Source organism: Rhopalosiphum maidis, chromosome 2, assembly GCF_003676215.2.
Source record: "Rhopalosiphum maidis isolate BTI-1 chromosome 2, ASM367621v3, whole genome shotgun sequence".
Taxonomy (NCBI): Eukaryota; Metazoa; Arthropoda; class Insecta; order Hemiptera; family Aphididae; genus Rhopalosiphum; species Rhopalosiphum maidis.
In genome coordinates this window covers 20820218-20840784 of record NC_040878.1, presented here as the reverse complement: position 1 = coordinate 20840784, position 20567 = coordinate 20820218, and the positions used below count along the sequence as shown (strand labels likewise).

At 24.5% G+C, this 20567-nt stretch overlaps 6 protein-coding genes across 6 annotated transcripts; 3 read left to right on the top strand and 3 right to left on the bottom strand.

The window, feature by feature from the left end:
* Positions 1–38: 38 nt before the first annotated feature.
* LOC113552133 lies at positions 39–944 on the top strand. The gene is made up of 3 exons (XM_026954842.1): positions 39–193; positions 404–534; positions 619–944. Exons 1-3 carry the CDS (start codon positions 65–67, stop codon positions 896–898), a joined length of 540 nt encoding a protein of 179 aa, XP_026810643.1. The 5' UTR covers positions 39–64; the 3' UTR covers positions 899–944.
* Positions 945–1207: 263 nt separating this feature from the next.
* Positions 1208–4360, top strand: LOC113552132 (enoyl-CoA delta isomerase 1, mitochondrial-like). Its single transcript, XM_026954841.1, has 7 exons — positions 1208–1438; positions 1560–1734; positions 1888–2012; positions 2078–2224; positions 3423–3541; positions 3600–3781; positions 4178–4360. Exons 2-7 carry the CDS (start codon positions 1638–1640, stop codon positions 4333–4335), a joined length of 828 nt encoding a protein of 275 aa, XP_026810642.1. The 5' UTR covers positions 1208–1438; positions 1560–1637; the 3' UTR covers positions 4336–4360.
* Positions 4361–8905: 4545 nt separating this feature from the next.
* LOC113554477 (protein prune homolog 2-like) lies at positions 8906–14961 on the bottom strand. Its single transcript, XM_026958353.1, has 2 exons — positions 14484–14961; positions 8906–10210 (listed from the first exon to the last, which is right to left on the bottom strand). The coding sequence occupies exon 2, from the start codon at positions 10188–10190 to the stop codon at positions 9213–9215; it is 978 nt and encodes a 325-aa protein (XP_026814154.1). The 5' UTR covers positions 10191–10210; positions 14484–14961; the 3' UTR covers positions 8906–9212.
* On the bottom strand, positions 11445–11960 carry LOC113551107 (protein slowmo). The gene has a single exon (XM_026953146.1). The coding sequence runs from the start codon at positions 11958–11960 to the stop codon at positions 11445–11447; it is 516 nt and encodes a 171-aa protein (XP_026808947.1).
* Positions 14962–17050: 2089 nt separating the features above from the next.
* Positions 17051–19583, top strand: LOC113554478 (ribonuclease H2 subunit B). Its single transcript, XM_026958354.1, has 7 exons — positions 17051–17519; positions 17597–17735; positions 17800–17896; positions 18448–18568; positions 18644–18817; positions 19085–19281; positions 19364–19583. Exons 1-7 carry the CDS (start codon positions 17435–17437, stop codon positions 19457–19459), a joined length of 909 nt encoding a protein of 302 aa, XP_026814155.1. The 5' UTR covers positions 17051–17434; the 3' UTR covers positions 19460–19583.
* A 113-nt stretch (positions 19584–19696) lies between these two features.
* LOC113554481 (ragulator complex protein LAMTOR4 homolog) lies at positions 19697–20563 on the bottom strand. Its single transcript, XM_026958361.1, has 3 exons — positions 20335–20563; positions 20140–20248; positions 19697–20074 (listed from the first exon to the last, which is right to left on the bottom strand). Exons 1-3 carry the CDS (start codon positions 20395–20397, stop codon positions 19950–19952), a joined length of 297 nt encoding a protein of 98 aa, XP_026814162.1. The 5' UTR covers positions 20398–20563; the 3' UTR covers positions 19697–19949.
* Between the last annotated feature and the right edge of the window lie 4 nt (positions 20564–20567).

Sequence of the window (20567 nt, the reverse complement as noted above, 5' to 3'; positions counted from 1 at the left end):
GAATCGTTTAAAACTGTGCCAGTTAAACTGCGCAGTCCGACCTCTCCGGCGAACCGGATCGTGTATGGCCAGCTTTAGGTCAAATGAAAAATACATTGAAGAATTAACCAGCAATTTAAGGAAAAAACAAATTGAAATTAATACATTGGAAAATGATCAAGTCAAAATGAACGCTGCTAACCAAAGAATTAAAGTAATTAAAATAATTTATTATAAAAGAATATAAATAATTGGTACAATTTAGATGGTTCTTTATTTATTTGTATATTTTCATATTTTAGTTTGAAATTTGTAACTATATCTTATTTTAGAACTTATAAATTAGCTTATTTTATTTTTTTTAACACTGTTTTGGTATATATGCTTTTTTAAAACTAATAAGTCTAATTAATTTTATTTTTAGTGTTTGGAAAATGAATTAGCTTCATTACAAGAAAATGCTATGGTAGTTAATGCTCAAAGAGAAAAATTAAAACGGTTTAATTCTATGGAAAATGAACTTGTTTCATTAAGAGAAGAAGTAGCTATTTACAGGTGCTGATTTACTTTTTTAACTATTTATATTGTGAATAAATCAGTTGTTATAAAATTATAATATTTATTTTTTTATTTTTTTAGAAATGATGTTAAGCAAACAGAAATTTTAGAAAATAAAGTTGCTACCCTTGAAAGTAAATTAAACAAACATGAATTAATCGAAAAAGAAGCAATGCAATTAAGATCAAATCTAGCAGTTAGTGAGGATCGTTTGAAAGCATGGATAGATGTTTGCCGAGAAGTCTGTGAAAATGTTACTGAAACTCAGTGTTATCCAGAATATTTGCGTTACTATGTTGACAATTTAAAAAAAAAAGATTTATTTCTTGTCAATGAAAAAGGAGAATTACAAACCAGGTAAAATATTTTTAAAATAATTGATTTTTTTTAATTATTATCTTTCACTATTAGAAAAGAATTATTATAAAGCTAAACGTCAATCAAATTTAATAACTAGAACAGCTGGAATATTGTACACTAGCGCTGGCGAAATGATGTGTACCGATCATGATTTAAGAATAATAGCCCGCCAGCACGGTATTTTAACTTATAGGCTATAGCCACTATTACATTCAAGCGCTAGTAGTGTATTTTCCAGTTGTTTTTAATAGTGATTTCGGTAGACACTTTATAATGATTATTATATTATTATAATTATTTTGTCATGACCATACTATCTTAAACCGTGCTTCACTCTTTACAGTTGTTTTTTTTATATCATAATATTATATTATCCATGATTAACTAGTAAGTTTATCATAATATTATCTATAGCCGTGTTTACTACAGTAAAAAAATGCATTATCTAGGTAGGGTACTAAACTGGTCTATAGATATTTATTATTTACCAATGTGACCGATAATGTAATATGTACCAAAATAAAAAGAATAAATACCAGAAGTAAGAATCATAATCTAATATTAGCTTTCTTAACTCCCAAGTTAAATCAAAAATAAAATTACTTAATAAATATATTCTATAATATTATCTTTTAATTCATAAACAATTTATTTCATTATAGCTTCATTTTTTATCAATATATGAAATTACTGTCAATTTAATTTGACCTCAATAAAAGTTTTTCTTAAAAAGAATTAAAATGTTGAGGAGGTATATTTTGTATACTACTAATAAATTCATCAATTGTCGGCATGTTTCCCAATCAATGTTGCAGTCAACAGTTGATGAAAAATCAGGTATGTATAATATTATTTTTTTTTTTTTATACGTTTAATCTAGTTTTATTATTCTATTACATTAATTAATCTTTATTTTGTTTTATTATTTTTTGTTATACTATAGATACAACATACCTATTCGTTTTAAATTATTTAATTTTTTTTTTATAGGCATAGCTACTGTGACAATGAATAAGCCACCCGTCAATAGCTTAAACCTTGAGTTTTTAGATGAAATTAATACTCAGCTTAATAAATTACAGAAAGATAAAATACGTGGAATGATATTGACATCAGTATGTATATTTTTTTAGGTAAATGTATTTTTGGTCAACTATTTTGTATTAATATTTAATTTCAGGGTTTGCAGAAAGTTTTTTGCGCAGGACTAGACATAACAGAATTTTATAATCCAAATCCTGATAGATTAGCTAAGTTTTGGACTACTTTACAAGATACATGGCTTTCACTTTATATGACTTCATTTCCTACTGTATCTGTCATTAATGTAAAGCAATACATATTTATTAATTATAGTATTGTAATTTATATTTTCAGTAAAATTTTAAATTAATGTACTTAAAAAAAAAAATTTGATTACGTTGAATAAGTAGTATGTTAAAAGACAGTGGCGTAATTGGAAGATCGCAAATATAATCTAGGGATTGCAAAAATACTATTTTGCAACCTCTGAAATTTTCATATTTATGGTTTATCACTAGATAGTAAAAAAAAAAAATAAAATAAATAAGTAATTATTTAGTTAAGAAGACGTAGTACCTGCATGTGTTGTCTCTGTCTTACACACTATGACATGGCAAATTTTTGTTTATCAGTTTCAATATTGTACTGTTAGTTTTGATAAAAAAGGGAACTAACCTATTATAAAATGTAAAGGTAAGATTATTATCCAGTACCCCACTTAGCCTTTTATTGATATTATTATTTTTAAGTAAGATAATCATTTTAAAATGTCTTGGATAATATAATCTTACCTTTACGTTTTATAATAGGTCAGTATTAGTTCGCCTTTTTATCAAAACTAACAGTGCAATATTGAAACTGGTAAACAAAAATTTGCCATGACATGAGTGTCTAAGATAGAGACAACACATGCGGGTACTACGTTCTTTTAATTAATTATGAAATAAAAAATGTTAAAGAATGAGAAAATAGTTCAACAATGAAAATAATATAATTTATTACAATTTACTAATTTGTATAATTAATTGGAATTTAAGAATGGAAATTTTTTTTAATCCCCTTTGAAATTAATTTCTATATATGCCACTATATATAGATTTATAATGCATTTTATACCAAGTCATTGTTTGTTTTTATAATATTGGGAGTGGGAGTAAAGCCCCCATGGGTTTTGAGCATCCTGAGTAATTTTTGCAACCCCTGATATGTTTTCCAAATTACGCCACTGCTAAGAGACAATATTAATACTTATTTTTAGAGCTTGGATGTTATTGCACTAAATTGTCTTCTATACAATTTATATATTGTTTTATTAGGAAAGTATTTTATTAAATTGAATACAAATTAAATAATTCTACAAAATGATTTTTAAGTACTTATTTTTTACTTAAACTTACAAATGCAACATCATCTAAGATCTATTAATTTATTATTTATAATAATAATAAAAAAAAAAAAAACAAATAAATTCATTGCTTACATCTTGTAACAATTTTACAAAGGGCCATAGTCCAGCAGGAGGTTGCCTGTTTGCCATGAGTTGTGATTACAGAGTTATGGTTGGGCCAAATTATTCAATTGGACTTAATGAGACTAAATTAGGAATTGTTGCTCCGAAATGGTAAATTTAGATTTAATAAAATTCAGAACTAAAATTTTTTTTATTTATTATTTTCTAGGTTTCAAGATACTATGGTAGCAGTTATTGGTCAAAGGAAAACTGAAGTGTCATTAACAACTGGAAAAATGTATACTACTGATGAAGCATTACAAATTGGTTTGGTTGATGAAAGTTTGCCAGATGCAGATAGTGCTCTAAAGAATGGAATACAATTTTTGAATAATTTTCAAAAGATATCTCGTAAGTAATATGTAGTTTGCATTGAAGATAATCAATAAAAATTATAGTCCATAATTTATAAAATTGTATAACCTATTATAAAAACCTAAGGTAAGTTTATCATCCAGGAAATCTGAGGCTTTTATTGTTGAGTTTAATTATTAATTTATACATTTTAAAATGATTATATATTATTTTTAAATTAAAATATCAATTAAACTTGAATAATAATCTTACCTTTAAATTATATAATAAGACAATTAATTCTAATTTTAAAAATAACAGGAAAATTGATTATCTTAAATGTAAAATTTGCTATGTTGTACATTTGTAAGACTGTAACAACATAATATGTGTGTGTCATCCTCCTCTTAAATAAAATTGTAGAAATTAAAATGTATTTTTAATTTTTTACAGCTTGGGCTTATAAGATGACTAAAGAAATTAGTCGTCAACCAACTATTCAATGGTTAATTGATAACAAACAAAAAGATCTTGATTTTGTTATTAAATACATGCAATCTCCAGTTGTTCAAAAGAATCTTGAACTTTATTTACAATCTTTAAAAAAATAAGATAAAATTAAAATAATTTTTTTTATTATTTTAAATAAATATATCAATTTTTATAAAATGAATGCATACTTAATGCTAAGTTATTTTTTAAAAGTATTAAATAATTTATTGAATATAATTTACCATTTATTGTACCATCCAATTAAAAAAAAATTATATGTTTGATTGATAATATTGTTATAAAATTAATTTGTTATTTTATTATTTATGTTAATTAAACATATTATTAAAATATATATTAAAAAGTCTTACTTATGTATCACTCATTAACAGTCGATTACACTATCCAGTGGCGTAGTCAGGATTTTTTTTTTGGGGAAGGATGATCAATTTTTGTAAAGTACAATTTAAGATTTTTGTAACAATTTTCATAGGCCATTAAAAATTAAAATAATTTTTCTTGATATTTCGGGGGGCTGCAGCCCCCTCAGCCCTCCCCATGGCTACGTCACTGACACTATGATATTCCAATCAGGTCTCCAATTCTATCTAAAACCAAGAATTTTACTGTTTCCAAAATTCTTTCCCATAACTATTTATTGATGAAAACACTTAAAATCCTCTGATTCATTTAACACATATCTTCTGAGTTTAAATTAGATAGTTTGTTAAAAATTCTCTTTTGTTCCATGGCTCATTCTTGACAACCTAACCTATCTTAGAGTAGGGACACAAGGGACTAGGGATCTATTTTTTGGCACTTAACTTTTAATTCTCTAGCAATTAATAAGTTCCAACACAATTTCCTATAATTTATTGCTTATTTTCTTATGATGCTCCAGGACTCTTATGATCCTATATTTCAAGTTTTAAATGTATCCAGCATTTCTAAATAAGAACACATCAAGATCATTTTTTTATTAAACTTTTATCCAACTTAATGGATTTTCTTACCCTCCATTCTCTATTAAATTGTAATGTTCCACTTCATAACGTTAGATTCATTCCCTTTATTCCTTACCTAATTGTTTTTTGAGAGGATGACAGTGTTTTATTTGTTTTCTCTCTTTGATTCATATGTAATATAGTTAAAGCACATTAATGATAAATTAATTGTTATGATTTTTGAATAAATCATTGATTAAATAAATTAGAGAGAATAATATTTTTGAGAGTTTGACATATGGTTTTATATTTTATCATTTGACTTAAAAAAATAAAAATACATTTTGTAAATTCTAGATTTTAGATAATACTTTTTTTTTGAGACTTACAAAAGAAAAAACAACGATTTTATGTAAATATGTGTATGTTGTGTATGAGAGAGAAAGAGAAACAAACAGTGCGTGTACATCCTTTTAAAACTCTCCTCTTTATCATCTTAAGCACTTTTCTATTGAAGACCCAATCATTAATTATCAATGACATTTTTTCGACTTAAACAACTGTTATTTTATCGATTCTCTTATAATTTTATATTTATTAAACTACTTATTTTTTGTAAATATCAAATGAGAAATTTGTTAAATTCTGGATACTAATTACGGTTTTGGGTTTGAGTCTATAATAAAATAATGACATAATTAATTCCTACAAGACGACAGATGCATAGTAGTGTTTGTATAAGCAGTTAATGTCTTGTCTAAATTTTAAAAGACAAAAGGTTAAATTATCTATTACTAATAAAAATATAGAATATTTCCACCTATTGTTGTATGTTTCAAACATATATTATACAGGTATATATGAATTGGTTAGAAACAAAAGACATTTTCTACTTTATTAAAAGTTATTTATTTTATACAATATAAATACAATTAATTTATCATTATTTCATTAAGTTGTATTAAATATTGTATTATTATAACTTGAATTGTTGCTGGCATGAGTTTCTAATATAATAAATATTACTTTTAATCTGTTAAAAGACCGTTCTAGTAGCAAAATTTGACCGTAAAAACATGCTTTCGTACTTCCCATTTTCCTCAGCTCTCGTTAGCCGTAGAAACATGATTTATACAAAGATTATGTTAATATTGTATACCTAATTATAATTATATTAGTTATTATTGCATAATTATCTCACATAATAGAGGTGCTATTCATGAATCATGTTGTAGATTATGCTTAATTTAATTGTTGTAATTTGACCTTGATTGTTATTTTCCTAATGAAATAGTAACATGATTTTGTCTGAACAACCCAAAACTTTCCTAGAATTAACATAAAGTTTAAAAATAAAAAATAATTTTTATTATCAAATTTATTGAAAGAGAACATTAATATGTGAAAGATTGAGATTGACAGAAAAAAAAATGCACAATTTAAATTAAATTTAATGAAGGAAAGCAAGGCAAATAATTAACAAGTCATACCGACTCAACTCAGTTCAATATGGTCTATGGACCATGATTATGGCTCGGGTTGAACACATTATTGGGTTGAAGATTATAGCATGTATGTAGGCTGGTATATTAACCTTGATTGTATTGTAACTAACTTAAATATTTTTATGAACAATTTGGCAGTTATTGGCAATAATCCATTGTTCAAGGTCAGTCTTTTAAATGTTTATGTAACAATATAAATCTAGCTAAAATTAAAATTGGACAGTAGTTTTGTTTCTAAAAGGTTATCAAAAGAACAAACATTATCATAAAATATTGTGCAGCAATAAATTGCATTGTCCTATGTAAGCATGTAGCAATATTTAACCTGAACAATAATTTTTACAATTACATTAAAAGAATTAAAATACAACAAAATATCAAAAAGGAAAGTACCAACTAGACAAAAAAAAAAAAAATCTAGAACTGCATTTTAGCTTGAATTAGATTTTTTTTAATTTATTTAATTTTGAATTCATATTGGTTATATTATACAATAAATTATATAATATTATACTTAATAGTAAACATGTTCAATTTCATCTAAGAAAAAATATGTTAATTTTAATATTGAGTAACAGAATTACATACAACATTGTATTATTTTTGTTTTGATTTACATAATATAATAGTTATAATAGTTTAATAAAATAAATGCTGTCAATTCAGCAATAATAACAGTCTTTTTGTGCTTTTTCTTGATAGAATAAAAAAAAAAAAAAAATACAATACAACACAGAAATAATTCAAGACTAATTAATATTAAATTCTACTATAAAAAAGTGTTTTGAAATATTAAATAGTTTTTGGAATAATAATCCTAGTTAATAATTTTTATGGTTGCAATATTCACTTATTCACATTATTTAAAAAAAAAAAACGATGTAAAATACATATTAATATACAAAGAAATGTCTCAATACAAAGGTAAATAATTAAAGAAAATGTTTAACTTTTCAATGTCTTATATCTCTCCTTTTGATTCTTAATATATATTATTATAGGCACGAGGCATCTAAAAATCTATGAAAGTCTTGCTTCAAATTCAATTTTAATACTACAAATTATTCTGGAAAAAATGTGAAACACTATTTCTGAATATTTTATTCTGAAAATTAATTAAGATATCATAATCATTATAAATACAAACAAAAAATATAAAACAATTTAAAAATGCACATTAATACAAAAATTAAACATGATATTGTAATACTGAAAAAAATATTTATTAACTAGGATCAAGATTATCACAAAAGTAAATATACACTAACAAAATGAGAGCATAATAATAATAAATTAGACTAGATAGGTATTAAATAATACTATATAATATTAATACATTTTGTAGTTTGTATGTTAAGCCCAGGAACTTAATTTATAAGAATATTTTTTCTCTATGTAAAATTTTAACTCAATTATCATTTGATTAAAAATAATTGTTTCCTAAATATTATTTTTACTAACATTTAGACAAATATATACTATAAATATTATTGTATATTACTGGACTAGAATGGGAAAAAATATTTTAAAATTTATATAACTTAAGTAATTTACTACTGGTAACCATAATATTTCTTACTTATGGCTATATTATAATAATTATTACATTTTTTTTATATTATGATAATTAAATAAACATTGTTCATGAATATTTTGAATCAGAAATAATTTAGTAGTGAAAAATAAAAACAATTTTATGTTTTAAGTAATTAAGTCATAGAAGAATGCCGTATCTGTTTTTGTGGTCTTTGTTAATATGAGCGTAATATTGAAAATTAAAATTTAGTTTTATTAGTTTTAATATAACTATGAATTTATTTTTTATCAAATATAAAAGTTACAACATAGTTTGAAGTGTTATTATGGTACTTGTTTTTAAACCTTAAAAATTTAAAATATTAAAATAATGAGACAATGTTGTTATATTATATTTTTGTGTCATGTAGTTTTTTTTATTTCTAAATTTTTAAAATCGAAATATTGAAAAATTGCACACAATTTTAATAACTTTTAAGTTTGATAATAAGGCAATTAACTACAATATTGAAACTATTAAAGCTAAACACATATTTTTGAATTTTTTCTTTATATATTGGATTATTAAATATAATACATAATAGTCATTGATTATTGTTAAATACTTATATTTTTTTTTAAATACCACATGTAATAAATTATTCTTATTTGAATAAGTGTTAATTATATAAAGAACTTTCTGAAGATAAAATGTAATCGCCCAATGAAAATTATTTCAATGTGTATGTTAAGATGTAATTAGTGTTTTATTATACAGTTTTGCATAGATAATGTAATTAATTAGCCAATCTTACATTTTAAGTCATCTATGATTTAAGAATAAGTGCAAAAAAAAATTTAGAATGAATAATACAACTACAGATCATAAAAAATAAAAATATAAGTTATAAATCTTATGATTTTTTGTGTTCCTGGACTTGTAAACTGATAAAAATAGGATAGTATATAGGTAAGGTAGAATTATAAATAATAATAATAATATTAATAAATAGTTATATAGTGAAATTAATATTACTTGTGAGAATTTGATTTTGTACAATCAAATTGTTTCACCCTATCTGGTATACTAGCTCTTTCAACTGGCACACAATCATAGAGTTCATCTAAACTGTTGATGAAATGTATCTTGTTACCAAATTTTGAGCTTACAAATGGTTTGATCATTAATACAAGTGTTTTTAACCAAAACGTTGGATGAACCAAGTACAAAAACTTCAAATTTTTCCTTAATTTTCTATCAATCATTTTGTAACAACGTTTCAGCCAAGAGAAACCTGGAACACAATCCTTTGAAGTACCCCCTTGCAGATATACCAGAACATAGTCTTCTGTAACTAATTGATCCAATGTTGAAACTACATATGCAAATAGATTATTCATAACATAATTGTAGTCTACACGATCACGATGCGGTAAATAGCATGCACTAAATACAATAATAGCATTGTGTGAACCAGTTGTCATGTAACCACCATGTGATAGTACACATTTATAAGGCTCAATTACTTTCATATCAATCTTACTAACAACACCAGTTACCGTACAAGATTTCCAATTGCGCTCATCTTTGAGTTCTTCTTCAGCTGTTAATTCAGGTATTGATTTAGTTCCAAGGTCCACATTCAAGAATCTGTCAGTATTATCACTGAATTCACTACCAGAACTTGATTCATAATCATAATCATTAGCTTTATTATTGATAGGTATCAATCGACGTCTCCGTGATGGAAGATTAATGGATAATGGATTGTCACGTGTCAAATGAACACTTTGTAGATTATTTGTTAAAAAAGCACATTCTTCTTCTTGCATTTTAGAATGTTCACAAGAAGTATTACTAAATGACAATGAATGGTTTATGTCTAAATGTGTTTTACTTGTCATTTGAGAATCAACTGCATAGGTATGGCACAGCAAATCTGGTTGAGAAATATCCTCCATATTGTAATTTATTGATTGGCTGCTCTCAATGTCCTTTTCATTGTCCATAGTGTATGTATTTTACACGACTGAAACCAAACCATTCTTCATTAAATTCCATTTTGTTTTGTTATTATTTTATTTTTATATTTTGCTCCACTGAAAAATTTAATTGAACTCAATTGACAACGGGGATAGACAAATTAATGAAATATGTAACAAATGATTTATATATACATAATTATCTTTAATGGCAACCACTTTGTTGCATTTTTAACTAATTTCTAATTTTATAAATAATGTGCATTATATGTGATACGTTAAATACAAGTGTTATATTATATTTATCAAGTAAACTAAATGGACTTGGAATTAATACCTTAAATTTTTGAATAATTATATCATGTTTATACTAAGTAAAAATTGACATTTTGTAGTTTGTAACACTTTAGGAAACTGAATAAGACCTATAAACCTAAAATATTATAAATATAATTTAAATGCAAATAACTTTTAAAATTTTTAATTACTGTACATGTATTAATATATATTGTAGGCTAATAATAAATCACTAAATTGTTTGGTTTTTATTTGAGTTTGTAAAATTATTTAAAATAAATAATTTAATCTATCTATTTATATTTATACTAAGAATTATGTGTACTAGGGACTGGCTCCGGGTGGTTGTTTTATCATATATTTTTTGTGTCAAATAATTGCTTAATTAATAATCTACTAAATAATCACTGGGTAGAAGGTACTTTTAATTGTTAAATTTGTTTCTTAATAGTTTTATTATATTAAGTGGAAAATACCTTAATTGTACCAAATATATTATGTTTATAATTATTATTATTAAAATTATCAGTATGTATACAAAAACTATTGTAAGTAATTTAAATATGTTTAAACTACCATTGCAAGTATCATTATTTATTAGTAACCAACACTCGTAAAACATAATACTTCAGAGAATAAATATATATTAATTTGACAACAACTTAACTCTAAAACCTGATATTACCACAAGTTTTAATTTGACCTTTAAACATTTATTTTATTACTTAATAAAGATAGCTAACAAAGAAATCAAAATTAAAAAATTAAACTCAAAATTTAATATAATATTTTTATTTATTTATTATGTTCTACATTTTAATACAATTCTTACAAATGTTTCCAATTTATTTTATAATATATTATACAAAAAAATTAATAATAATAATATATAATATATAAATTAGCGGTTTTGTAAATGTAAAACCATAAAATTTAATTTTATAATATAATGATATAACTGTAGGTCTAAATAACAATTTTAAATTACAATGGTTGTTTATGTTGTAGTTTTTCAATAACCCATTCTATAGCTTGTCTTCCTTTTGCTGCATTGCCTGAAATTTTACTGGTAAGTATATTTTCTATATATCCACTACATGGTAAGCCTTCTACAGTGACATAAGCTGTTTGTTTGAGTAAAGTTTTTTGTGGATCATCAGGATGTGGCTTATAGGTGAGCTTTTCTCGTACTATGACAAATGGTCCCAATGATAAGTTTTGACTATCTAACTTTAACTGCCGACGATCTCGATTAACTTTAGAATACTCACTGGCATAAAATGTACTTATTGGACCCATTAATGCACATGCCCAATTTGGCAATGTCCATCTAGTAGTAACTAACCGATGTGAATGAAGTTCTCCATTAATTACTTGCCGATCAATAACATCTATGCCAAGGACAGCAGTGTTCATTGGATTTGGATACTTGTTCCAAGCTGCTTGAACCACTGTCTCCCATGGATAATTAAATGTGTGTTGAACAGTCCAGATTTTCATGATGAAGAAAGATCACAGGTATCAGCTTTTGCAATTTTGCCTAAATTAAATCACACCAATGTCTTTTGATGTAAAAAAAAATATTTAAGATAAAAAGTAAGTAATTATTTTATTAAAAAAAAAATGCAGATCATTAATGTGTCTAAATTATTTAGGTATAGTAAATACCTATGTATTCTTAATTAATTAAAAGAAATAATCAATACATTTCTTATGAGTTATGATTCATGGATTAATTACAATAAATAAGCATAGAGTGATTATTTAAATATGAAACCAGTCAATAATTAATATAGCTTAACTTTTATTAAATTAAAACATGAATGAATATAAATTGTTTAATAAATTAGCAACATAAAAAATATATTGTAATATTTTCTAATAATAACTTTGGAATATCATTCAAAAACCAAAAGTCAAAAGTTAATGCTCTATGAGTAAATTATAGTGTGGACTTGTCAGAACTTCTATAAAGCAGACAATTTTAAATAAGTATATATAATAAATTCTTCTAAAAATTATTGACAGATTCATGTAGTTGCGAATAAAATAATTACGCTATATATATATTAAGTATAATTTAAAACAATGTAAAAGTATTACCAATACTTTAAATTACATACATATATAACAAGAAATAATGTAGCTTATTTATTGTAATCTTTAGTAAATACATGCATTTATTAATAGTCAGGGTCACTTCAAGAAATATTTTACAAGCAAATTACACATTGTTTGCTCAAATAACCCCCTTGTCACTTTAAATTTTAAAAATAACAAATATTTTTGTCAATTTCAAATAGCCAGATCTAAAGTAAGTAATTTTTTTACTGAGCTCGAAACTGGATATTTTTCCCTTATAAATCTCAACCAATTTTAATTTTCATCACTAATGTATAATAAATAAAATCTTAAGATGCTAACATAATTCATATACCTAGGCATGGATTCCAGGTTTTTAAAATACCATACTATTAAAAAACCAATTAGTTGAAATAATAATAATTATTATTAATTAGGTTTATCTTCCAATATTGTTATGTTAAAAACATTGAACTTGAAAGTATACAAATACAGTCTTCAATATTTTATTGAGTTCATTTCCTATGGGGCAATATAATTATGCTCCACTAATATAGATCATTAAAGATAATAAAATGTTCATTAAAATTATATAAATAATAAGAAAACTTTAACTAAGTGAATTTATTTAAATACAGATTTAAATAGGTGCATAGAAACTAATACAATTGTTATTAAAACTTTAAAATTAAAAGATTAAAATCTTGTTCAAAAATATATATATTTTTTTTAATTAACATAATTATTTTTCTATGTATATAACTAACTAAAAATTGAGCTAAAAACAGATATTAAAAATAATTAGGTCTTAGGATTATGGATTTTAGATTAACATATTATAAAGTCATGCAAATTGTATAATCCACATTATTTGAGACATAAATCAAACTTCACGACCGACTATTATGTATGTCGATTGTTGAGACGTATTCTGTTTGAATTATCAAATAAATATAACTATATACATTTAAATTGACTAAACTGTGATAAGTAATTACCAGAACTCAAAATAATTTAATACCATATAGAAACAAGTAACTAAGTAAACTATTAAGTTTATACTGACTACCTAGGTCAATTTATTGGATTTATAAAGCAATATTTATAAAAGTCTAATCAACTAATTAACCTGTAATCACTAATTCATTAATGGTAGGTATAATATGAAAAAATTTAAATAATCTCCAGAAAAGTATTATTTTATTTCAAACACCTTTAGGCTTCTTTAATATTTTAAATAGACTATATAATTTTAGTTAATATTATTACATATATTTATAAACATATAATATGCAATGAAATATTGTATGCTTTCAGTCAATGACCATAAAAGAGTTTTATGATATTTTATCAAAATCTTAGTTCAGAGATCATATAAATAAAAAAAATGATATTAATGTGTCAATTAAAAAATAGAATAATTTAAAAATAAAACCAGAGATGACATATTACTAACTAATGTATGTTAATATGATTATATTACTATTAAATGGGTTAGACCAGTGTTTCCCAACTGGTGTTCCACGGAACCTAAGAGTTCATCAGCTGGTGCCAAGGTTTCTGTGAGAAATTTGGGAAAATATAAATAAATTAATAATATTTTTTATTTAAATTATGATTTGAACATAGAAAAACTCCAAAAATCATATGGGGGTTCCACAAAACGTTCAAGCTCATGCAAAGGTTCCGCGAGTAAAAGAAATTGAGAAACACTGGGTTAGATAGTTGTTGCGATGAATGCTAATGTAGAAAATGTACATTATTTTAATTATTGTGCCACACTACTAAAATACCACTGACATCGAATAAAGGTTTTAGAAAACGTCTTTAGAACAATGTTAGAGTTTTTGTTCGGAAACAAAATAATAATATAGTTAAGTATGTAAATAATAGTGTTATTATTAAGTACTATACAAGTACGTAGATGATCTTTCAGCTCACCTGGTACGTGTTTATAATATTATGGTCGGGCAAATGATGCTTGGACGTAATGATTTGAGTTTGTCGCAACGAAGGTGTATACGTTTGTATAAATACAATACGTATTTTAATATTATTTCATCGTCGAGCTTGTTCAACAACCGGTCAATAACACTCAGCAAGAGCGACGTAACAACTAAATGACACTAAGATATATCACAGACACCGGACGTATGCGCACCGTCGAAGACCAAATATGTATCAGCACACAGCACTCAATTGAACGTCGTAACCCGTAAGTAGATTCTCCCTAAAGACTATAGGAGATGAGAACCCATCGGAAAAAGAAAAGAGAAAGACGGAAGGGTCGAATATCGCCCCTGTAGAGGTGCCGTGGTGGGCAGATTATGTGAAAATGCAGTACAACCTTGGAAGAAAAACGTAAACGTGCTAATCTCCGATATCGATTTCGTCAAAAAACTACAAGGTGATTTCACGACTGTGTACTGCCCGCTTATCAACAGCCTAGACCAATTTAAATATCGTCAGTGTCCTGTGATATGAACAGCTGATACAATATGGGTGAGACCAATAGACCTTATAAGACCACGATGTAGAGAAGAGAAGGTGATAACACTCGGCTTGGTCAGGAGGAAAAAAGTGGCTTATTTTTCGACAGCAATTTTGTAGTTCAAATAATATCCACAGGGAACGTCACAAGCTTCGGAGGCCGGTTGTTTGAATAATTATTCAATAATAGCATTATAGCCACTATGCAATTGTGCATTAAATCTTAATGAATAAATAAATAAATTTTGTTTTGAAATGAAAAATACCCGTGTGCCTATGCATATTTATATAGTGTATATTTATATATATTCTTACTTTATTATATTTACTTTTGATTCAATACTTATACCTTATATTATGGGTACCTCATCTAATAAATATTTCTAAAATAATGTTACAATATTACAATAATGTATAATATAAAAAATAATATACATAAAAGTAAATAGTTATCATATAATATTTAATAAGTAGTTACAACATTGACTGTTCTGATAATTTTTTTTGTTTTTTGTTTTTTTGTCTAGTTGAATTTCCTTTATTGCACGCAAAGTGCATTCGGCATTAAGTATAAAATATTATTATACTTTGAGTATTTTTAGTTTTACTTATATACTAATAATATGTTTGTTTTTAATTTAAATTTTAAATGTTTCATTTGTCTCAATTGTGTACAATGTCCATGTGTATATAACATTTTAAAGTAAATGTTTATTATTCATGTAATTATGAGTGTTGTGACTAAGTGACTTATAAGTTATATCCTGATTTGGGTAGTATTTTTTACAAATGATGCAAATATAAATAATAAACTAGATTTATTACCAACATAAACAAGTGTGTTATTTAATTAAAATTATAATTATATCTTAATCAGTTGATAAAAATTAAAAACATAAAACTTAAACTTAGATATGTTATAGGAATTTTACAATAAAGAAAAATTAGTATACATTTTTACAAAAGTTTAAAATTTAATTAACATGTAGGTACATAATAGTTATTTATTATTTATAGTAACTATAATTAATAAATTAAAAAAAATTTTAATCAATTAAGTGTTTATCTTAAATTAAGCTAAAAGTTATAAAAGTATTGTATAATTAATACTACAATATAATATTATTAATAATTTTTATTCTAAATTATAATATTTAAAATAATAATATTAGTATCTTAAAAATTACTTAAAATGTAATGATTGTATGCACAAATTTATCATAGTATAAATTATTAGTACCATATAATAATATATTATTGTGAAACTATTTAGTAATTATCTACTTCAAATTTAAAAATAATCATATAATTTTTTTTTGTGCCTATTGTGGTCTTTGTACCTTTGGAGCTTGACACAATGTTATAATTTTTCCTTCACTTCCACTAGGATATCCTGATTTACAGCCTGATACAAAACATTTATTTGGCATTTTTAATTAGTGAATTTACTTATTAAACTTTTGAAAAAAATATAAATTATTGTTCAATAACTCAAAAGTCAATAACAAACGTTTAAATGGACAGTCATAGTTCTTACAAAAAATCAAATAAATTTGAAACAATATAGGGAGATGATTTTTATTTTAAACACTGTTTGTTATGACTGGAGTTTGGAAGTCTATATATTTATTTTATTAAATTGGTGCCTATATATAACATTTTTCTTTATTTCAACTTGCTAGTATGATAGAATCATATTTCATATAAATTATGAAATTTAGACAATAATATTAAATATTATTAATTATTATTAAATTTCATATTTTATTATATTAAATGCATTAAAATAGTAAATGTGACCGGCCTTCGAGTAATGTGGCGGTACCTGGCGGTATTTATGTTAACTAAATTTGTGTTGTCAAAAATCGTGCTGCTTTTTTCATGAAGTGTTATCATCTTCTCTTCTCTACCTTGAGGGAGACCCGGGACAATCTATATAACAAAAGTATAGAAAAAATGAATTATCTTTGGTTTCAGTCGAAGAAATTGGTTATTGAGGGTCGTGAATAGGGTTATGTGAGTTATCACTGTTCGTTTTACCCGCAATTTTATTCTACCATTTCCATAATCTTTTGTAACTATTGAGATTTAGATTTGGAATTGAGAGTATTTGTCATTTGAATACTTAAAACAGTCAAAACGGATATAATAGTAATATTCTTATTCTATGGTCAATTGAAGCTTAGTGTACTTGAGAGTTAAGAAAAGTGCAGAACAGCGTCAACAATAATCATTTAATCAAACTAATGTTGTGAAAATATAAATTAATTATTATTATTTTTTATTTTCTATTTAGTGCAATATACGGTTTGATATCTCTTACATTTTTTCGTAGTAGTTACAAAGACTTGTATTATAAAAACCGTCCAAAATATTAATTTTAAAGTTCTTGTCATACTGTTATGGCTCCTAGAGGTAGAAAGCCAAAAGTAAAAAATGAACAAGAATCCACAGTGTTTGAAAAAAATCGTTATATCATTTTACCAGGTAAGCTCTCCAGTTTGGTTGTTTAAATGTATTAATAATTCTATTAATGGTACAAGTAATATATGTATTTGTATTAGATGCTTTAACAAATGATAAAACTGCTGATCGACAATTGATAAAACTGCGTCATCCACAAACTAGTGAATTGGCTATTTTTGTGTATTCTGAAAATGATAAGACTCTGGCACAAATGCGATCTTTACCATTTAGTCATAGGTATATTTATATTTTAATTTTCTTTGTCTTCAATTTTCAATTAATTATAAAATTATTTTTACAGATCATTTTTTAAAGGTAATAAAGTCATTCCTATTGATAGGATTGATTTTGTAACATTAGTTGATCCTCTGTTTCTTTTTCTACCATATTTTATCAAAGTAAGTATTACTCTATAGCTTGTAACAGATATTTTCCATTAAAGCTATATTATTTTTATTTCGGTTCTTAAAGTTTAAACACTGATAAAATTGTAAACAGTTTAAGATTATTTAATAAATAATAATATTAAAATCCACATCACAATAAAGTAGCAACATTTAGATATTCATACCTTTTTAATTTAGATGAAAATAAAGTGTAATTAGAATTTCTTTATTGTCTAGTTTTTAATAGCACTATAATTTGAAAAGTTGATCAATTTCTTAATACTTTATGGCTTAATGTTTTTATACCATTGTACACCTGGTATGAATCTGTTATTTATTTTTATATTTCCACCTGCTTTTAATGATTTTACATATAAATTCAGGTTTTTAATTTTCAAGTAAGCCAGTGACCCGCTTTATTTACATGCACTTAAAATCTGTTATCTAGCCTTTTACCTGACTAGGGAAGTTATATTAAGAAATTGAGTGATATTTTTTTTGACAATTGTTATTAATTTTTTTTTTATTTTTATTATTATTATTGTTAATATTATGGTTTTTAGTGTTCTTCCATGTTCTGTCCCTTGGATCAAATTTTAGTGGATGAACATCTTCCGGAATTAAATAATCTTCTAATGAAATTATCGGAATTGGCAAATTTAAAACAAATTGCTACAAAAAAAGGTATAAACTATTGATTGGAGTATATTTTCAATACTATTTTTGTTAGATTTATTAATATTAAAACATTTTTTATAGAAGTTGGAGATTTAATTCTATGGCAATATAATGAAAATAATACATTAGAATGGCTTACACCTAAAATAAATAAAGTAGCAAAAGTTTTAATTACTCAACAAATAAATGTCAATCAAAACGCAGCCATTTCATCCTCATTTAAACTGAGTGAAACAAGCATAAACTCAACTGACGGTAAAATATTTCCATTAGAGTAATAAAAAGTACTAAAACTTTTAGTTTATGAATTAAAAAAAAATAAAAATACTTTATCAGGTTCTACATTAACTAGCCAAAGTATCTTCTGTTTCAAAGGAGTCCCTTAATTATATAAAATATAATTTTTTAATATTATTGATACTACTATACCTATATTAATGGTTTTGTCATTTAATTATTTTGAGAGTTTATGAGTTATAATGTAAAAAATAAATCATTTTCACAGTTATGTTTTTGATACAGAACAATACAAAAGATATGCATACGATATAATCTCGGAATATTTACATATTGATATTCAAAAATCATTATTAAAACATCTCGGGCTTCCAGAAATAGTAGAATGTAATAAACGTAAAGCTGATGAAAATAGTGATGTAAATAAAAGAACAAAATTCATTAAAGTTGATTATGAAGAAATGCCTCATAAAGTTGAAAAGGTTAATAGTTATTTTGTATTAAATTTTTTTTATTTTATATATTTATGTGTATATTATTCTTGTTAATTTTTATTCTTTTTAGACTATTACTCCTAAGTTAACTGCTAAAGACAAAGCATTAAAAAAAGCTGCTACAGGAACAAAATCAATATCATCGTTTTTTAAAAAAAGTATATAAATGTATGTCTATGAATGAAATATGATTAGTATAACTTTTTTCTTGTTAAAGGCAGATTGCTATACTATTTTGTATTGTATGTAAATTAAAAATAAATAGTTTTCTATTATTTATATACATAATATTTGTAAAATTAATTGATGTCATTTAAAATAAATTCAATATTTTAATTTATTTTATATTTATTTTTGAATTCATTTAAAATTTGTAGTTCTCAATTTAGTATTAGTCATGAAATAATAAACAAAACTTCATATTATATTTGGGTAGTTTGATGAAATATATAAAAAAAAATTTAAGGCTTAAAGCATCACTAATGATTAACCCTATCTGATAAAAAGTATTAAAATTATTAACCAATCTATAAATATTAATTTAATACATTTGAAATATTATTAATGTTATATAACAAAATGTTATTACAGTTATAATATAACCTAGACATATTTATCTTACACTCTAAAATATAAAAACTTATTAGTTTAGCTGATCAAGAACCTTCTGTAATCCCTCTGACTTCATCGTTTTCTAATGTATTAGGATCGTGTCTAATTTTGGAAACATGGATTTTCTTATTTGACACACAAACGGAATAATGATAATGTTGATATAAAACTATAAATAAATAAAATTATCAAAACATGAAATTTAAAAACTATTTAAATTTTAATTCGACATACTTGACATGTTTTGGAATTGTTCATCAGGCACGTATAAACTTTTACTTGTGCTAATTGTTTTTGATATGATGTCCGCAATTTTTTCATTATTCTCTAAATCACCACCAGACTGAACAGATCGATAAATGAGTTGTGTATACATCAAGGATAGATCGTTATTAATTTTTTAAACATATTTCTTGTATTTTTACTCACAGAAATCACAGCCCCATCCATCGTCATGATTAAATAACCCATTTGATCAGGAATCCTTTCCATCTCTGTTAATTGTTTGTGATTACACTATGCAACTATAAATCCAAATCCCTAATATCAAAAATATTATAAACACAAAGAAATTATAATCTAAAAATTCTAAACTATTAATTGTATTGTCTATATTATATCAGCCTTGCCACGGACTAAAGATATATCTGAGGACCGTACTA

What these genes read in the sequence shown, in the direction of transcription:
- LOC113554477 (XM_026958353.1), bottom strand. Translation starts at nt 10,190, where the DNA reads ATGGACAATGAAAAGGACATTGAGAGCAGCCAATCAATAAATTACAAT.
- LOC113552133 (XM_026954842.1), top strand. Translation starts at nt 65, where the DNA reads ATGGCCAGCTTTAGGTCAAATGAAAAATACATTGAAGAATTAACCAGC. An exon ending in CTGCTAACCAAAGAATTAAA is followed by an intron (nt 194 to 403) that starts GTAATTAAAATA and finishes TTTTATTTTTAG; the next exon opens with TGTTTGGAAAATGAATTAGC. An exon ending in GAAGAAGTAGCTATTTACAG is followed by an intron (nt 535 to 618) that starts GTGCTGATTTAC and finishes TTATTTTTTTAG; the next exon opens with AAATGATGTTAAGCAAACAG.
- LOC113554478 (XM_026958354.1), top strand. Translation starts at nt 17,435, where the DNA reads ATGGCTCCTAGAGGTAGAAAGCCAAAAGTAAAAAATGAACAAGAATCC. An exon ending in TCTTTACCATTTAGTCATAG is followed by an intron (nt 17,736 to 17,799) that starts GTATATTTATAT and finishes TTATTTTTACAG; the next exon opens with ATCATTTTTTAAAGGTAATA. An exon ending in AAGCATAAACTCAACTGACG is followed by an intron (nt 18,818 to 19,084) that starts GTAAAATATTTC and finishes TTTTTGATACAG; the next exon opens with AACAATACAAAAGATATGCA.
- LOC113552132 (XM_026954841.1), top strand. Translation starts at nt 1,638, where the DNA reads ATGTTGAGGAGGTATATTTTGTATACTACTAATAAATTCATCAATTGT. An exon ending in AACAGTTGATGAAAAATCAG is followed by an intron (nt 1,735 to 1,887) that starts GTATGTATAATA and finishes TTTTTTTTATAG; the next exon opens with GCATAGCTACTGTGACAATG. An exon ending in GGAATTGTTGCTCCGAAATG is followed by an intron (nt 3,542 to 3,599) that starts GTAAATTTAGAT and finishes ATTATTTTCTAG; the next exon opens with GTTTCAAGATACTATGGTAG.
- LOC113554481 (XM_026958361.1), bottom strand. Translation starts at nt 20,397, where the DNA reads ATGGAAAGGATTCCTGATCAAATGGGTTATTTAATCATGACGATGGAT. An exon ending in TGGATGGGGCTGTGATTTCT is followed by an intron (nt 20,249 to 20,334) that starts GTGAGTAAAAAT and finishes CGATCTGTTCAG; the next exon opens with TCTGGTGGTGATTTAGAGAA. An exon ending in ACAATTCCAAAACATGTCAA is followed by an intron (nt 20,075 to 20,139) that starts GTATGTCGAATT and finishes ATTTATTTATAG; the next exon opens with TTTTATATCAACATTATCAT.
- LOC113551107 (XM_026953146.1), bottom strand. Translation starts at nt 11,960, where the DNA reads ATGAAAATCTGGACTGTTCAACACACATTTAATTATCCATGGGAGACA.